Source organism: Mesoplodon bidens (assembly GCF_964165515.1).
Source record: "Mesoplodon bidens genome assembly, chromosome: 2".
Taxonomy (NCBI): domain Eukaryota; kingdom Metazoa; phylum Chordata; class Mammalia; order Artiodactyla; family Ziphiidae; genus Mesoplodon; species Mesoplodon bidens.
Genome location: NC_138177.1, coordinates 89,300,526 through 89,319,504, shown reverse-complemented (window position 1 = coordinate 89,319,504; position 18,979 = coordinate 89,300,526). Strand labels below are relative to the sequence as shown.

The window sequence follows — 18,979 nt, the reverse complement described above, 5'->3', positions numbered from 1 at the left end:
GTCTGTGCTTTGTAGAAATGGCAAATGTGTTCAGTTGTTCCGGTAACTAATTCAGTTTCCTGTGGGTGGCCAGGTGGCATCCAGCCTCTAATTCAGTACTTGAGTTTTTAGTGTCCAGAGCCCCAGACTTCTTTGCAGGCAAGGCATGAAGATTCCCAGTGTTCAGCTCTTATAGAGAATAGCCCAGCTGGCTTGTCATGCTGGACTAGATGAATTGTGAATGTTAATTATACTGATCAATACAGTGGCCTTGGTAACAGACTTGTAGCTGCTGTAGAATCTGTTTACTTCAGGTTTGTAACAGAGAAGAGACCAAGCTGGTTGGGAACATGGTGTTCTAAGTTTAAGTCCAAGGAAAATGCGTACTGGATGGACTGACCCTATGGCACCCCTTCCCCGGGACTTCCCAGAGGGAAACATTACTCTGGTGGTGGTTTCTGTTCTTATTTGCCAGTTGAGAATTAATTGAGGTTGGAAAAGGCTTGGTTTTTAATTTGGTGGAGTAAAGAATGTTTACAAATCAAAACGGTTAAGAAGGAGAGCACGGGGTGGGTAGGGGGGATGAATTGGGAGATTAGGATTGACATATATACACTAATATGTATAAAATAGATAATAAAAACCCTGCTGTATAAAAAATAAAATTCAAAAATAAAAATAAATTTAAAAAGAGCACCTATGTTGAGAAGGCACCTCATTTCTCTAGTTTGTAATTAGGAGTGGAGAGTTGATGGGATTAGTTTCAACCCTTGCATTCAGGAGAAGGAACCTCTCCTATTTGGGGAGTAGAGGGTTCAGAATTCTGCACATTCTTTTCTGACTTCACAGGGAGGGGATTAGCTGAGCACTGGGCATGTTTGGAATGAGAGCACCTTGCCAATTTTTACTGAATTTGGACCAACCCATTGTAAAAATACAGTCTCTCTTCCTCAGACAGGCTCTTTGTCATGATCTCCTAAACCCTTGTGGATCCATCTGAATGATTGTCTGTAGCTGACAGGTGGAGTTGGTATTAAAAGCAGATTTTCTACTTCCTTGGACTTACTTGTTTTATTTCTGTACAAGACTATCTAACTTATTTGTTTCCTGTGTTCCTTGAGTCACTTTATCAAGAACCTGGTAAACTCCATGTGCTTGTGTTTGCTTTTTCAGATCCTGCTTAGATTGTCTCATATCAGTCCTCCTCATGGAGTGGGAAGGAATAAAAGCTAGGGAGCTAGCTAGGGAGTCACCTAGGGAGCTTTTTCAAAATATTCGTAACCAGGGCCCTAACCTAGACCTACTTAATCAGAATGGGGAGGGGTTGAGAGTAAGGGGCAGGTGGAAAATGCGGTGGTATGTGCATTTTGGAACAGCTTTCTCAGCTAAACTTGAGAGATCCCAGATTTAGAACCACTCTTTTAGATTATCTAGCAAGGCTAGCCAAAATTATTGTGAAATCTGCTGTTTGGATGGTAATGCAGCCACCACCTCTCTCGGATGACTTTGGCCATGAGGGAAATCTTGGGCCCCATAAAAGAGGTCCTGAAAATAGCCTATACTTACTCTTCTTTTCCAAGGTATACAGAGTAAGCCATAACCAGAAATCATGCATCCCTGTCAACTGAAGGTTGAGCATCTACTGTGTCCCTGGACCTGTGCTGGCTGCTTAGGATACATCAGTGAACAAGACAAAGGTCCATATCTATCCTGTGGCATTTACATTCTTATGAGGTTATTATTTGGGTCATGTGAGTCTGGTGTAGTGGTCCCAACTGTTTGGAGTTTAATGCCCTATCAGAGCTGTGCTTATCTTCCAGAAAAATTACATATATGTAACAATTTGCATACAAGGGGGAGTTGGCAGCCTGAAGCCCATCCATGGATCCCAGGCTAAAAACCTAGACAGCTTGCTTGCCTAGAATTGATTAATGTCGTGATTGGGATAAAGCAAGGTCATGAGTTTGGGTGTATGGGCATTTTATCTCCTAGCAGGACTGGGTTGTGGTTTCTTCATCTGTATAGCCAAGGCAATTTGCCAAGAACTCAAGGGTGTCTCTAGAAAGAGTATAAGGAATGGCTACACCTCCACTAAACCAATAGCATTTCTTTAGTCTGTGTTCTCTTTGAAATGTCAAGAATGATTTTGACTCTCTGTCCCCATCTCTAGTTTCTGGTTGGCTGAGCTTCTTGGACTCAATAGATTAAAAATCGGGTCAGAATATGAGAATTTCCTTAACATGATAATTTATATTGTGAATTCCTGGATTAAGATAGTAAAATTATAAAGATCATGAGAGGACTTTTTAGTGAAATTCTGGCTTCAAAACATAGAAAATCACAGGAGTTGATTGAGGGACTGAGGAAATAGCCAAAGAGTAAAAGATCAGAGAAAGATGATAGGAAAAAACGGGCAGAGCTCAGAAAGACAATTAACTAAGCTGGTAAGCCAGGTAGCCAGGAGAGCAGTTTCCTCCTTAAGCCAAAGTGAATAGATTTGAGACCCAGACAAAAGATTCCTTTTTAGTCCTGAAGGGGTCTGTCACTATTGCTTTATTATCAAATAGACGTTAGGGTAAAAAGGGGAGGGCAGATAAGGCTTTGCTTTACTTACACCAATATTAGTGTGTCTCTATCCCTAGAAAAGTTGGTGTTTGACTTGAATGAATGGCAGAACCATTCCTCAGAGTTAGTACAGTGTGTGACATGTACTACAGAAATATGAATGAAATTTCATTTTGAGCAACAGGAGAAAAAATTATGTAGAAAAGACACAGCCAGATTTAGAGATTGGAGCACAACGAGCTTGCAGAGTTCTATGCCAGTTCTACCTTTACCTCCCTGAAATCTGGCCTTTAGTATAACCGCAGGCCAAGACCTCTTAAGGTGGTCTTTACAGGGATATTCTTGTTTCTCTGCCTAAGTCTAAGGAGAACTTTCCAGACCCACATTGAGGGGTTGCTGAATAAGTGCTGTATTCAAGGCCTTCCAGGCCAAACTTCTATAAATTCAGAGCCCATTAGAGAACAGTGCTTATAGCCCTCCCCAGAGGAGCCAGGAGGCTCTAGATGGTTCCGGTTGTAACTGCTCTCCAGCATATGGAAAAACTATTTTGCTGTGAAACCTTACAACCTGCTATTTAATAGAAAAGACATCTCATTGTTTGCTCAATGATGCATTAAAGTCAAAGCTACCTAATCTAGTAGAATATAATCATACCACCAATTATCTTTATTTTTTATTTTTAAAGAAGCCCTTTAAAATGATCAAAGGAATTTCAGACCTCACTTCCTGGGTCTGTTTAGGTTTATTTTGAGGTTCTGTTCAGCTTATGAAGCTATATAGTTAAAACCTGTTGAGTTTTTGGGAAAATTCTACTGTTCTTAAAAACCATATAGCCAGGATTTTTTTCTTTGTTCATTAAATGAGTACTTTATATAATTAATGTCTACCATGGATATGAAACCAAGATTCAGTAATCACATATTATGTCAGCTAAGTCCAGAATACTTCAATAAAATTAATAACCTTACAAGAACTTTTTTTTAGTTGTAGCAGAGTCAGTCAGAGAAGTGGTACCAGAAAGTGGGAAAGCATCAGTGACAAAATGTGTCTTTATCTAAAAATTTTACTGGGAGGTTCCCAAATTTACTTATAGCTCATTTTGAATTGGGAAAATCCAACCTCACGAGATCTTTCAGACATGTTATAAAGTGCAAGTGACTTGAAGTGGGTAGTGTTTGAGTGGTACGCCACAGTTGAGAAAGGAACCTAGTAGAATGTTCTCAAGTTAAGGGCATGTTCTCTAATTATACTAAGTGTTAGTGTGTGAAAGAAAAGTTCCCCCATCACTATTCTGCACAGGATAAATAAACGCTGATAAAAAGCACATTTAAAATATATTCTTCGCTGCATGTTTTAAAGCATCGTCATATCCTATGAAAATAGCCAGCAGGTTTCCAAGATAACCAGAAAAAAAAATCATTGGTCAGTTTTAACCATACCAAATTGAAAACCTCTGTGTATAAGTAAATACAGGTGGAGTTGTTTTTTTTTTTAAGAAAACATTTTTAATCTTACAGTACAGTACCTTGAAAAGTACAGTAGTACAGTACAGCAGCTGGCATACAGGGGCTGGCATTGAGTGAACAGGCAAGAAGAGTTACTGACTGGAGGAGGTGGGAGATGGGAGAGCTGAAGGATCGTCAGCAACAGGAGACAGAGGGCAAGCTGCAATTTCACTCAGATGCCTGACGTTGATGGCACAGGTTCTGGTTCCTTGCTGGATACAATTCTATCTACCCTCTTGAAAAAACAATCCAGTGATGTCTGGGTAGTAGCTCTTTTTTTTCTCATCATAGGTAACACGGTAGCACTGGATTGCATTCTGAACATTCTGAAGGCTGCTGCAACCTTTGTGTACCATTCTGTGTTCGGGTCCTGGGCCTCAAAAACTAACAGTGCCTCGTCAAATAAAGAAAGTTCCCTTGCCATTTCCTGGGTTGTGAATCTCTTTGGTTCTTCTTCAGTTACTTCTTCCTCTTGTCGCTCCACTCTCTCAATTATTTTCACTTTTGTTTCCATCGTTATTGCTTGGCTCTTCTTAGCAGTACCAGCTACATCACTGCTGCTTTTACACTTGCTTCTGGACATCCAGGACTTGAAATAAAGATACTGTACGACTGTACTTTATACAGTACTATACAGTAAAGTACACAAAAGCACAGCCACTGGTAGGGGATGCACAACGTATGCCAGACACGTGAACTAACTTGTGTGATTGGACAAGCAAACACGTTCACATCTTTGAAGGTTGGCAACTTGAAGGTTTGTATGTAGGGGACTTACTATATTTTTTTAAGAGGCTCTGAAAGACTAGAGACACTAAGGATTGGAAGGTTTAAGAGTATCTAAAATTTAAATATTAAATCTTTCACACGAACTTTTCCTCCTTACATGAAAGGTACTAAATAAATTACATTTAAATGTCCTACTTATATATTTTTTAAAAGATCAGATATTTCTCATTTAAAAGAAAGCAGAAATCATTTAAAATATGAGCAGTAGGGATTTCTCTGGCGGTCCAGCGTTTAAGACTCCGAGCTTCCACTGCAGGGGGTGTGGGTTCGATCCCTGGTTGGGGAACTAAGATCCCGTATGCCGTGAGGTGTGGCCAAAAAAAAAAAGGGTAGAGGGGTAAAGGATAAACTCTATATCCAATCCAAATTACATTAAAACCCAAATATAAAATATCAACAGAGGGGGCATTTTCCTAAAAGGAAGTAAATACTATTGGGAGAAATCTACGTCGTAAGATATTTTCTTTGATACGGCTAAAAAAATAAAAATTTCAGACTTATATAGTTGTAAATATGTAATTCAACTTTATAGGTAGTCAACTAGGGGAAATAAATTAGCACAATCATTTGAATTGGTTTATATACCAGGTGGAGTTTTTAAATTGCTTTTGATTCCAATGGGAAGCTCTGGGCTCATTTCTTTCATCATAGTGAAGTGTCAGGATTAGATTGCTTGTACATTCTCCTCCTCCCCAATCCATCCCCAAAAGAGAGTTGAAGCATATGCCAGAGTGGAGCTTTTTGCTTCCACAATGTTTGGGCTCTCCTATTCTCTCTTCACCCTTTCCAAGTCTAAAGAGCAGTATCTCTCAATGGCAATTCATTGGCAACTTAATATTACTTATCTTTGCATCATTTCACTTCTCCCAAAAACCAGTCTGGATTTTGGAACTGAGAGTTCTTTTCCCTCCCCAAAGCTCACCATATTCAACTGGTATTGTAAGTTCAGAAAGCTTTAGTGCAATAGTAGACTGTTCTGTAAACTAACCCCTTGAAAATAAAGGGGAACGCTGCTGTTTCCCCCAGCCTGTTAACAAAAGAAGGATAATAGTACTGTTTTTGTAGGGGGTTTTTTTGTTTTTGTTTTGTTTATTATTTAACTGAGTTTGTTGTTCTTGTTAATCTTAATGTTGGTAGCAAATTGCCTTGAGCAAGTCACTTAACTCCCACCCCTGTTCTGTTTTGTCATCTGTGAAGGGTAGATCCAGCAGTCAGAGGATTCCAGAATGTTTTGAAAATACAAATCCTCTGTAAGAAAGTCTTAGCCACAGCCACTAATGTTGCAGCAGGTGCTTAAACTAGAAAGTCATGGAAATCTAGGCATTCAGGACCTTGGTTTTCACCATGCTAGCAAGTGTGGATTTCAAACTGCTAATCAGCTTTAAGTAAAAAGTCCTAATTGAGTGCTCTCCGGTGGTTTTACTTGTTCTTCGTATGCCAAGATTTAAACAAAAATGGTTTGAAAAACATTTAGATCAGTGATATTCTAGCAGTGTTACTGGTAAAATTTGCTGAATAACTTTTCCTATACAAGAGTTGATTTTGGCTTTTGGTTTACCATATAGCCAAAAGCAAGAGAACTTTATCCTTGCTCATCTGTCCACTTTACTCATTAGAATATGGCTAATCAGAAAGTCATAGACAGGAATAAAGACACAGACCTACTAGAGAATGGACTTGAGGATATGGGGAGGGGGAAGGGTAAGCTGTGACAAAGCGAGAGAGTGGCATGGGCATATATACACTACCAAACGTAAAATAGATAGCTAGTGGGAAGCAGCCGCATAGCACAGGGAGATCAGCTTGGTGCTTTGTGATCACCTAGAGGGGTGGGAGGGAGGGAGACGCAAGAGGGAAGAGATATGGGAACATATGTATATGTATAACTGATTCACTTTGTTATAAAGCAGAAACTAGCACACCATTGTAAAGCAATTATACTCAAATAAAGGTGTAAAAAAAAAAAAAAGTCATAGGTCAGGAAAACCCAAACTTTTGTCTTCAGGTCTGGGAGGCAGCGAGAATAGGGGGATTGTACTGTATTCATTCTGGAACAACAGGTAGCTCTTATTTTTCAATAGCTCCAAAGAAGTTTCAGCCTACAGTTTCTCTCAACCAGCTTGTTTCTTTTTTTCTTTTTTTTTTTGCTGTACGCGGGCCTCTCCCGTTGCGGAGCACAGGCTCCGGACGCGCAGGCTCAGCGGCCATGGCTCCCGGGCCCAGCCACTCCACGGCATGTGGGATCTTGCTGGACCGGGGCACGAACCCGTGTCCCCTGCATTGGCAGGTGGACTCTGAACCACTGCGCCACCAGGGAAGCCCCTACAATTTCTTTCAACCAGCTTGTTTCTTATAGGCTATCTAAGGTCATTATTTTATACTGAGACTTATCTAAAATTGAACATAAACACCTCAAGTTAGAATGTCAAGAAGGATGGCAAATACTGCCTCTCTAGAATGAAAAATACAATTATGTTTTATTTATTTATTTTTGGCTGTGTTGGGTCTTCGTTGCTGCGTGCGGGCTTTCTCTAGTTGTGGCAAATGGGAGCTACTCTTTGTTGTGGTGCGCGTGCTTCTCATTGTGGTGGCTTCTCGTTGCTGAGCACGGGCTGTAGGTACACGGGCTTTAGTAGTTGTGGTGCACAGGCTTAGTTGCTCCATGGCATGTGGGATCTTCCCGGAGCAGGGCTCGAACCCATGTCCTCTGCACTGGCAGGCGGATTCTTAACCACTGCACCACCAGGGAAGTCCCTACAATCATGTTTTTGATGTGACTGATTATCTTTGATAGATTCTTGTCCATGTATTAGAAGCTTAATATTTTGTGTGTTTTTTTTTTTTTTTTTTTTTTTCTTTTTGCGGTATGCGGGCCTCTCACTGTTGTGGCCTCTCCCGTTGCGGAGCACAGGCTCCGGACGCGCAGGCCCAGAGGCCATGGCTCACGGGCCCAGCCGCTCCGCGGCATATGGGATCCTCCCAGACCGGGGCACGAACCCGTATCCCCTGCATCGGCAGGCGGACTCTCAACCACTGCGCCACCAGGGAGGCCCTTGTGTTTTGTTTTTAAGAGCTATGGAAACTAAAGCTTGCTGCAGGTGATCTTTAAAGTGGTTTCACCTTGTCCTTTGAACTTGAAAATATCCAGTCTAACTACAGAATGGATTCTGAAGAGTCCCATTGACCCACTCATCTTTGGAAGCAATACATGTTACTACATAGTATTTAACATTAGGTCTTTAAAGTCAGATAATGTTATTTAATATTGAGTTTTGGTGGTTTTTTCCTCCCTTGAGCCTGCACTTGATGGGAAGCAGTGGATGGGGACTAAAAAAAATGTCTCATTAACCTTCGTTGAGTATTAGTCTAGGGTTCTGAATGCTGACCCTCGTGGACTCAGCTGCTACTTATTGGGAGCTACTTGTATTTCTTCTGCCATATCACAGGTGGGATTCACTCACTCAAGTGAATATGTAAAGAGGGTTTAAATTTCTAAGATGTAATTGGCTTTCAAGTTTATTTAAGCTAGACATCCAGATCAAGGAAGGAAGAATTGTTCTTATAACATCTCCAATCTTGTTCCAACTTGATAGGCTAAGAAATTACACAGATGGCATTTACTCAGTCTATGTGGCCACCTTCCAAAATGCCAGACTCCATCTTCCTTCTAGAGATATCCACTGATTACTTGCTTTCAGTGTTAACTTTTCTTCTCATAGCAATTTGTTTGAAGAATACAGATTTGCCTAATTTGTAAGCAGTTGACAAGTTTTCATCTCAAAGAATATCCCAGCATACTTTGCAGTAAGGTTTGCAAGTTTAACATCTTGTGAGCTTCACTTAAAATCAGTATTGGCTTTAAAGAGGACTGCAAATTAAGGCTAATGACTTTTTATTACAAAGATGTAAGGTTTATATATATGTGTAACCAGGCTTGGTCTTTCCTGACATTCAAGAATTGTTGATTCTTGTACTCTCTGAACCAATACAAAGTGACTTCCAAGTGAAAAAAAAAAAAACAAGGTGCAGAATATTTTAGCATGCTACCTTTTGAGTAAGAAAGAGAGGGAAAATAAGAATATAAATACATATTTGCTTTTCCTACCTCAAAAAATGAACATAAGAAGGCTAAACCAGAAACTAATGAAAATTGGGGAGAGTGGAACAGAGTTGGGGGGATAGGAATGGAAATGAGACTTCTCTGAGTATACCTTTAAAAATTTTTGAGATGTGTTTTATATGTCAAAAAATAAAACTAAGAGAAGAAAAAGGAAATCTTAAAATTGCATATAAACAGAAACAAATAAACCTAACTACATATCAGGAAGATTACACAATCACCCAGAAAAAAGTACTTTGACTATGCATACTCTTTGTGAAATATATTCTAAGGAAAAAAACTTCAATGAAATATTGACACTTCACTGCATAGATTATTAATAATAATATTAGTCTTGTAATTTTGAAATTATTTTATGTGTAGTATAGACTAAAGCAAATAAGTAAATATTGTATTGCTATTAGAGACCAAGATTGTCACCATAAAAAAAGATACAAATAGGAAAATTAAAAGTTTAAAAAATGGTAATGTGGGCTTCCCTGGTGGCGCAGTGGTTGAGAGTCCGCCTGCCGATGCAGGGGACACGGGTTCGTGCCCCGGTCTGGGAGGATCCCACATGCCGCGGAGCAGCTGGGCCCGTGAGCCATGGCTGTTGAGCCTGTGCGTCCGGAGCCTGTGCTCCGCAACGGGAGAGGCCACAACAGTGAGAGGCCCATGTAACGCAAAAAAAAAAAAAAAAAAAAAATGGTAATGTTACATTTGAAATAGAAGTATCAATATGAACTCCTGAGTAAAACCAAAAAAGATTAATTTCTCTCTCTACTGAAAGAACTTAGAAGCACTGACACCTCTCATAGCAATAGGCAGACATTATATCCAGATTTTAGTTTCTAAATACCTTTCCCCGCTGAAAGAAATCAGGGCTCCCTGGAGAAATGACTGATTCTAGGTCTGAAGCAGAGAAAGAACAAGATGAGCCTGGTATATCTTCTTATGTCAGAAAGAAAGGAATCATTTAAATGGGATCATGTCAAAAGAACAGAAGAGTCAGCTTAAAGGAGGCTCCCACTGGCCCAGTTTGGGACAATTGGAGCATTCAGTGCACTCATATAATTGAGTATAACATATTGGATAAATAAAATATGAATGCCATGTAAAAAAAAAAAGAGTGAAAGAGAAAGAAGAAAAGCTTTTCTTTACATGCCAGCCTAATATATGTGGAAAGAATGATAGGAATCATGATTCTATAAACCCCCCTCCTCCCCAATATAATTGGCTCAGGCAAGGATTATGAACAGATGGTAAAGTCACTAGGGAACAGGACATTCACAGGCTGACAAGGATCACCCCATAAATTAACCTTTACTTGCAAAGGAGAAAATATTCCTTTCAAAGACTGATGTTCGTCACTTTAACCAAGGGTTTCAGGTTTGTGTCCCCAGTAGTGGAACAACCTGACTTTATGTGCCTCCTGATATGCTGCGAAGTAAAGTATACAACACCAACTATGAAATATTCTTGCCAAATTTTAACCTCTTTCTAATCAAACCCCAAAACTGACCATCCAGTTCACAGGAAGGAAACAGTCTGAAAAATTCAAAATATGGGAGATTCTATAAGGCAACTGGCTTGGACTCTGGGAGGAAAAGTCAGTATCACAGAGCGGGGTGGGGCGGGGACAGGGGCAGGTGGGAAGCAGGAGAACTCTTCTAGATTAGCAGAGACTAAAAGAACCTAACAACCAAATGCATTTAGTGAACCTTGATTCCATCCTGGGTTGGAAGAGTCGGGTTTACAACTATGAAGGATATACTTGAGAAAAATTAAGTAAATTTGAATACAGACTGGATATTTGATGATATAGAACTGTTGTTAATGTTCTTAAGTATTATAATGTTATAGTGGTTCTGTAGAAGAATATCTTTGTTAGAAGATGCATTCTGAAGAATTTATTATGAATTTTTATATTTGGAAATTTTTTTTTTGCAGGACTGTTTGAAAGTATGCATGTGTATATATGTATATATAGAGAGAAAGAAACCTAATATGGAAAATGGAAAGTTTCAATCTAGGTGGAGGGTATACAAATGTTCATTATATTATGTTAATTTTTTTATGTTGAAAATGATCATAATAAAGTTGGAAAAATAAATAGAAAGTGCAACTGGTTCTGGGGGGTGCGGTGGGGGGAACTTTGGTGTATCAGTAAAGTCATGGGTATGTTCTAAGAACCTAGGTTTCTTCAGTCACCTGTACAAAAAACAGCAACGAAAAAAAAACAACCCTAGAGTTAATGATAATTCAGTGTCAGGAGAAAAAGAATGACTGGAATGTTTTCATATAATATTGGTAGACGGATTGAGGATGAGGAAAGTTGGGACTGGCCAGGCAATTAGACAGGTAGATAGCTAACTAGGCATTGAAACATAGTCCGGTTGTGTGTTATGTTCTGCTGTAATTAGTGGTTTTCAAAAGATTAGGAAGCCTTTCCTCCTACTTGTTGCCTTTTTTTTTTTTTACATCTTTATTGGAGTATAATTGCTTTACAGTGGTGTGTTAGTTTCTGCTTTATAACAAAGTGAATCAGTTATACATATACATATGTTCCCATATCTCTTCCCTCTTGCGTGTCCCTCCCTCCCACCCTCCCTATCCCACCCCTCTAGGTGGTCACAAACCACCGAGCTGATCTCCCTGTGCTATGCGGCTGCTTCCCACTAGCTATCTATTTTACGTTTGGTAGTGTATATATGTCCATGCCACTCTGGGGAGGGGGAAGGGTAAGCTGTTGCCATTTTTTAAACCTCTTAGTTTTACCTCTAGTTGGCAGTTGGAGGCCTAGATCACTCATTTTCACTAGAGCACTTTAGGAGATAATAGAAAGCCAATGAAGTGTGCTCTCTGATACGAAGAGAGGGGGAGTAGCTGATAAGAGTAACACCACTCTTTGGCAGAGTTTTTCAAGCTTTATGTTCCTTCCTCACCATTTAAGTGACTCAGCAGTGTGGGCCCTGGTTTTGCCACACACCTTGCTCCCACCAACATTGAAGAAAGATCAAGTTGAGTCCCATTTTGCAAGGAGTGTTTCTTCTGACAGTGGAATTGGATTCTAGCAGTGTGTGTGTGTGTGTTATATCCTGTTACTGTTGAGACACAGCCCGGTGGAGTGGGGGAGGGAGATGTGTGCTGTGATTAGATTGCCTACCCCCTCCCTCTAGAAACTCAGGCCCCATCTGGGGAAACTGAGAACTTAAGAAACTTGAGACAGGGAAGGAGGACAGTGAGCAGCCAAAACCTGCCGAGTCTCAGAAGACTGGTTTCTGCACCAGGGAATGGAAGAAGTGACTGGAGGTGGCTCTGGATTCGACTCTGTGGCCTGAGATTGATTCCCTTGAGATAAGCTGTTTTCTGTTGGTGTACCTGCGGGCCACGAGTTGAGAAAGGGATGCCTTTCATTTGGGAAATGTCTTTTGCCTAATTGAAAGTCTGAAATAGTTCTTGTACCAAGAAGTTGGTGATTATTAATAACTGTTTCTTTGGATTCATCTGAAATGGGAATCAGACTGATCAGTGGTAAGTATCAAGAAAAGGTCTTGGACTTCTTTTATGCTGACAGCCATACTCTCTTCATTTCCTCTGAAAAAAGAGCAGGTGAGAGTAGAATCTGTGGAAGAAAGAATAAATTAGCCAGAAGATGTGTGAAAAGGGGATTAGAAAAGATGTGGTAGGAGTCCTGGAAGGAGTCCATAGGTCTTTCCATAGATCTTCCATAGATCTTTCCTGAAATAGCAGTGAGTACTTAGTTGGTGCCTACTAGATGTATTGACTAAAGGAATGTAATACTCTGAATATTATCCTGATCACCCTCCACTGGCCATAGTGTCATAGCAGAATTCTTGTGGCTGTTAATTCTCTGATTTAGGACCTAGAAGGCAAAATTGGGTGAGACCTGGGAAGGAAGTGTAATTAAGCTACTTAATCTGAGTAGATAGACCGTATGTTTGTGGAAGTAAACTTCTCAGCTTCTGATGGTAAAAAATATCAATTAAGATCAACTAAGCAAGTAGTATACGACTGTTTTTCTTCTCTGGAGTCTTACAGCTGTTATCTATTGCCTATGATTCCTTCTTCTTGCTAAGTTCTGTGGAGCAATTCTTTTAGCTCAGTCTGTCACTAGACTTAACACTAGGTGGTAGATGTACCATACGCCAAATTGTTTCTTCAGTAGAGCTTTTCTTACCATTCTCAGTATCACATAGAAGAGTCAACCATTGTATCCACCAAGCTATTTTAAAAGGTGCTCTAAAATAGCACATAAAATTGGCCTGACATTTAATTGAGTCGCTAAGGCACAGCAAGTACACTTCTGTATTTGGATGTGCTATTTGCAGAATGGGTCAATCTGATATTCTAACCTTTCTCATATATGATTGATATTAGTTCAAGAATAGAACACTGATGGGAATTCCCTGGCGGTCCAGTGGTTAGGACTCCGTGCTTTCACTGCCGTGGGCCTGGGTTCAGTCCCTGGTCGAGGAACTAAGATCCTGCAAGCCATGCAGCCCGGCCAAAAAAATAGAACACTAACGTGTTTGTTGTGTGTAAGGCTGTTTATATGGGGTGGTGAGTATTGAAACACAGAATAGTTCTTTTTTTTTTCTTTTTTTTTTTGGTATGCAGGCCTCTCACTGTTGTGGCCTCTCCCGTTGCGGAGCACAGGCTCCGGACGCGCAGGCTCAGTGGCCATGGCTCACGGGCCCAGCCGCTCCGTGGCATGTGGGATCTTCCCGGACCGGGGCACGAACCCGTGTCCCCTGCATCGGCAGGCGGACTCCCAACCACTGCGCCACCAGGGAAGCCCTAGAATAGTTCTTTAACATAGGACTTCTTGATTTTCAGACCTTTTTGGACTTCAACTATCTGCTTTTCCCTCCTCCTCATCCCCATCCTACATCATATTAGACCTGGCATTCCTTACAGGTCTAGATTTGAAGAAACATGAAAGCATACCAATTAAGGCAATAATGATTGGAAGAAATCATGATAAATAGGAAGTAATGTAAACAGAACGACTTTGTAGTCATTTTTTGTATTTTGTTTTCAACTAAATGACCATGTTTCGCTTAAATGCAGTGAGTCCAACCCAATTAGAAGGCTATTTTGAGATCTAGCTTCACTAGAGAGAAAACTTGTGATATCTGTAAATTGCTTTTGGCAACACTGTCTATTTACAATGTGAAGGTGAACAACACTCCAGGAGGTGTTTCACCAAGGAGAAGACAGAGCTACTAGCTATGAAGACAGCCAGTGGAGCTAGCAGGCCTGATGGAAACTAGCAGAGAAGCTGCATTTCACAGCAGCAGTTATTGATATGGGTTCTCTTCTGCAAGTAGTTTGGGGTGGGAGAGAAGACAAGGTTATCATGTATCTTTGTGTAGCTGAATCATTTTATTTATAAGCATTGAGATTATCAAAATGCTGCAAGAATAGACAGCGACCCATTTATGTCATGGCCTGAGTTAACTCTCTGCCCACTTCAAATATGGACCATATTCATTATCTGAGAGATGAGGTGCTGCCGTGATTAGTAAGCTGCTTGCAACAGTCTTGCAACAGTCTCATATTTTTAGATGGGAAAGATTTTGCTAAGCTTTAGGCTACTAAAGCCTAATCCCATTCTACAAGGTGGGATTATGACTATTAGTTCTTAGGTTGCTAAAGAAATACATATCTGTCTTGACACAGCAGGCTGTCTATATATTTTATTTTAAAAAACTGCAAATGTTACTGCATTCCCCTCCCCCACCCTTCCTACCCCCAGGTAGGTGGCGTCTGGGAATATACCCAGAACCTTTGGGGAAAAAAATAAAGATGAACAGGGAGAGAATCGTAACAGTCATTAGAGGAGAGCAACTTCCAAATAGGCTGCCTAGGCCAGGAGCAAGGAAGCTGATGGAGGAAGAGCTGCCTCTGGAGAGTGTTAAATGGTGTTGATGGTCTTTGGACTACTTTTTCTGCCACCAAAATAACTGCATATTGGGTTGAAAGTCATTACCTTGGTTCTGGATTAATCCCTTCAGTAAATCTAGCTTTGCTGACTGCAGAAGTCATGTGAACATACAGTGGGAAATCCTGTCTAGTAGGGCAGATGCTGACTTGTGGCCACTTCAGTAAATGGTTTTGGTTTGGGTTGGGTTGGGTTTGAAAGGCAGTTGTGTTTTTGACACTTAAGCTAATTAAAGTTTTAGCACCTAAACTAAAAAAGCTGCTTCTTCAGGTGTACGAAGGTATTTGTTAATCAAGTTCAGGTGTAGTGTTTGTGGTTTAGCTTGACTCTTTATTATTTACTTATTTATTTTTGAAATTCGATTGGTTTTATCTTATAGAAGAAAGAAATTTGAAAGGTTCACTCATTCTACAAATAATTATTGAACGCTTCCTATGTGCAAGATCCTGGTCTAGATGCCAGAATATGTAGCTCTCCTTCCCTTCCGTGCCTTTAGGATCTATCCTTAGACTTAAAAATACAGTCTGTGGGGCTTCCCTGGTGGCGCAGTGGTTGAGAGTCCGCCTGCCGATGCAGGGGACACGGGTTCGTGCCCCGGTCCGGGAAGATACCACATGCCGCGAAGCGGCTAGGCCCGAGAGCCGTGGCCGCGGAGCCTGTGCTCCGCAAAGGGAGAGGCCACAGCGGTCAGAAGCCCGCGTACCGCAAAAACAAAAACAAAACAAAACAAAAAAAAATAAAAATACAGTCTGTGGACTCTGCCTCCTCTCTACTTCAGAAAGTAACCTAAAGAAAAACTGCCCCGTTGAATGTTAAGCCAAGGTAGGTTTAAAATGAAAGTACACTGAAGTTTTTCTTTCAGGCCTGCTGCCCAGTAGTATTATCTATGACGTCAGCATTCTCTGCTCTGATTCTTGGTGTAAAAACACAAGTTTGTGTTCCCTGATTACTGCTTCATTACCTGTAGAATCCTACTAATTCAGTAATCGCCTTGCTCATATTAGCTGCCTGTGCCTAGGCTGCACAGTTATGCCTGATTCTTACACTGCCACCAGATGCTACCCTAGCTGGAGGGTACATATGACAGAGGGGAATGTTTAGCAGCTGTAGCTAATGGGCGTTTTACTATTCCTGGCTTCAAAATGCCTATAACCAGGTTGCTAGCATTATGGAGAGAAGATTTTAATCTGTAATAGGTTACATTTCCAGATATTATTTGCTGAAAACTTAGCTTAATGAATTCTCCATGGGAACCTTTTCAGATTTAATCAGCTTGTGAGGAGAAGCTTGATTCAGATTCTCAAACCATTCTGTTTTTCAGAGGAGGTCGAGGTTTATTTTATATTTCAAAGAAAGGGTTTATCAGAGTTTAAACAGGAGTTTAGGAGGAAGGTTTAAACCAGTTAATAGAAGTGTTTTCCTACACTTCAGAAACATTAATTTAACTATAAATAATGTTAATTGTAAGCTATTTGCTATTTATTAAAGCCAGTCTTCCAAGTATCCTTCAAAAGTTACCTGTTTCTGCCTTATTTAAGAAAGTTTTTTTTTAACATTTTTATTGGAGTATAATTGCTCTACAGTGTTGTGTTTCTGCTGTATAACAGAGTGGATCAGCTATGTGCATATGTATATCTCCATATCCCCTCCCTCTTGCGTCTCCCTTCCACCCTCCTTATCCCACCCCTCTAGGTGGTCGCAAAGCACCGAGCTGATCTCCTTGTGCCATGCAGCTGCTTCCCACTAGCTATTTTACATTTGGTAGTGTATATATGTCCATGCCACTCTCTCACTTCGTTCTAGCTTGCCCTTCCCCCTCTCCGTGTCCTCAAGTCCATTCTCTACGTCTGTGTCTTTATTCCTGTACTGCCCCTAGGTTCATGAGAACCATTTTTTTTTTTAGATTCCATAAATATGTGTTAGCATATGGTATTTGTTTTTCTCTTTCTGACTTTCTTCACTCTGTATGACAGACTCTAGGTCCATCCACCTCACTACAAATAACTCAATTTCGTTTCTTTTTAGGGCTGAGTAATATTCCACTGTGTATGTGTGCCATATTTCTTTATCCATTCATCTGTCGATGGACACTTAGGTTGCTTCCATGTCGTGGCTATTGTAAATAAAGCTGCAATGAACATTGTGGTACATGACTCTTTTTGAATTACGCTTAAGAAAGTTTTTAATACAGAGTTTACCAAGTCATTATTTTCTCCTTCCTTCAAATTAGTCCTAATTTGGGCTTCCCTGGTGGCGCAGTGGTTGAGGGTCCGCCTGCCGATGCAGGGGACACAGGTTCATGCCCCAGTCCGGGAAGATCCCACATGCCGCGGAGCGGCTGGGCCCGTGAGCCATGGCCGCTGAGCCTGCGCATCCGGAGCCTGTGCTCCGCAACAGGAGAGGCCACAGCAGTGAGAGGCCCGCGTACCACACACACACAAAAAATTAGTCCTAAGTAGTTGGAATTTACTATGGTATGTGTGTTTTTAAATTTTTATTAGAATATTCTGGTATTTTACTGTGTATAGAAGGTTCTGGCAATATTCCATTGGCTTTGTGAAGGATAGGTACATGATTGGACTCTGACTATTAGCACCCCAATGCCCATCACCATTTAAGGCATCTCTTCATAATTCTTTCAAAAAACAAGACCATTGCTAACTTCAGGATAAGAATGTGCTACAAGAGAATATTCTGAAATAAAAAACAAGCAGAAGCCCTAAGAGATTATGCCTGCTTTTTGATAGAGTTGAGAGCAAGGGTAAAGAGTTTAATGTCTCAGGGTTATAAGAGAAAAGAAAACTTTATGGAACGTGGGAAGGAAGACCTGTGAAATTAGACAAATGCTAAACGAAGTTGGGTCTTAAGCTCTCTCTCCTCCCCCTCTCCCCACAAAATTCTGCTGGAACCATCAGGAAGAGATAGTAATCGGCATTTTGGGAGGAGTCAGAGAATAACCTCCTCCGCCCTCATTTCTGGTGGAAGAATTGCTGGCTTAGTAGGAGCCACCTGATAATACTGGCTTTTAGGGGAGACAATGTATGGCCTTTAAAAATGAAACATTTCATAGAATCCTTGGTGTAAGTTTCAACTTTTTGTCTTCCTCTTATAGCAAATCCAGTTTGCTGATGACATGCAGGAGTTCACCAAATTCCCCACCAAGACTGGTCGACGATCTTTGTCTCGCTCTATTTCTCAGTCCTCCACTGACAGCTACAGTTCAGGTAGGTGTGAACTTCCTGTTCTCTCTGATCTCTCCTCCCTATCCCAGAGTCTTGATCTAGTACTCTACCCAGTTCTCTTCACGTATCTAGGATCTGAAAATACCTCATGTCAGGACTGCCTGTCTTTGTGCTGAAAGCTGATAACTAGTGGCTGGGCAATGGGAATGTTCCCAGCCAGGGTTGTAGCTGGAGAAGCTTTTGTCATCTTGAGACTTTCCTCCCCAATGGTCTCTGTGTGTGGTCTGTGGCCAGTGCCTGGTTGGTAGTACTGGGCCGGTTCCCATTCCCACGTTTATTCAGCCACATTGAGAAGGGAGAAAATCAATGGTATTTTGGCTGCCGGAACTGGCCTTGAAGAAGAGGTGTACTTTGGAAGCATAATTTCTGATTTCTTTGTTAAAGATATGCCCTGCCACCTATTTTTATTTCTTGCCTTTAAGACTGCTTGAATTGTCAACAATAAAAATTAGTGGGCTTCCCTGGTGGCGCAGTGGTTGAGAGTCTGCCTGCTGATGCAGGGGACATGGGTTCATGCCCCGGTCTGGGAAGATCCCACATGCCACAGAGCGGCTGGGCCCATGAGCCATGGCCACTGAGCCTGCGCGTCCGGAGCCTGTGCTCCGCAACGGGAGAGGCCACGGCGGTAAGAGGTCCGCGTACCACAATAAAAAATAAAAATGAAAAATAAAAAATTAGAGTTTAGCTCTTTTTATTTACTAGGTTACCCTTTATGTTGAAATATCTTCCCCTGTTAACCTCTGGAGTGGGAAAGAGTCCAACTAATGTGGCTCCAGCTGTTTCTTTTTAGTTCTCCTCTCCTATCTTAACCCTATATAAGCAGTCTTTTTTT

The 18,979-nt window shown here is 40.9% G+C and overlaps 1 protein-coding gene across 2 annotated transcripts in view; it reads left to right on the top strand.

The window, feature by feature from the left end:
• Positions 1–18,979, top strand: part of AHCYL1 (adenosylhomocysteinase like 1) — a gene marked incomplete at its 3' end in the record, with an annotated part of 41,904 nt that overhangs the window by 9,222 nt on the left and 13,703 nt on the right. For both annotated transcript variants that reach the window (XM_081224341.1, XM_081224342.1), the window contains exon 2: positions 18,018–18,129. In XM_081224341.1, coding sequence (XP_081080467.1) covers positions 18,018–18,129 — 112 coding nt within the window. The remainder of the gene's footprint in view (positions 1–18,017; positions 18,130–18,979) is intronic.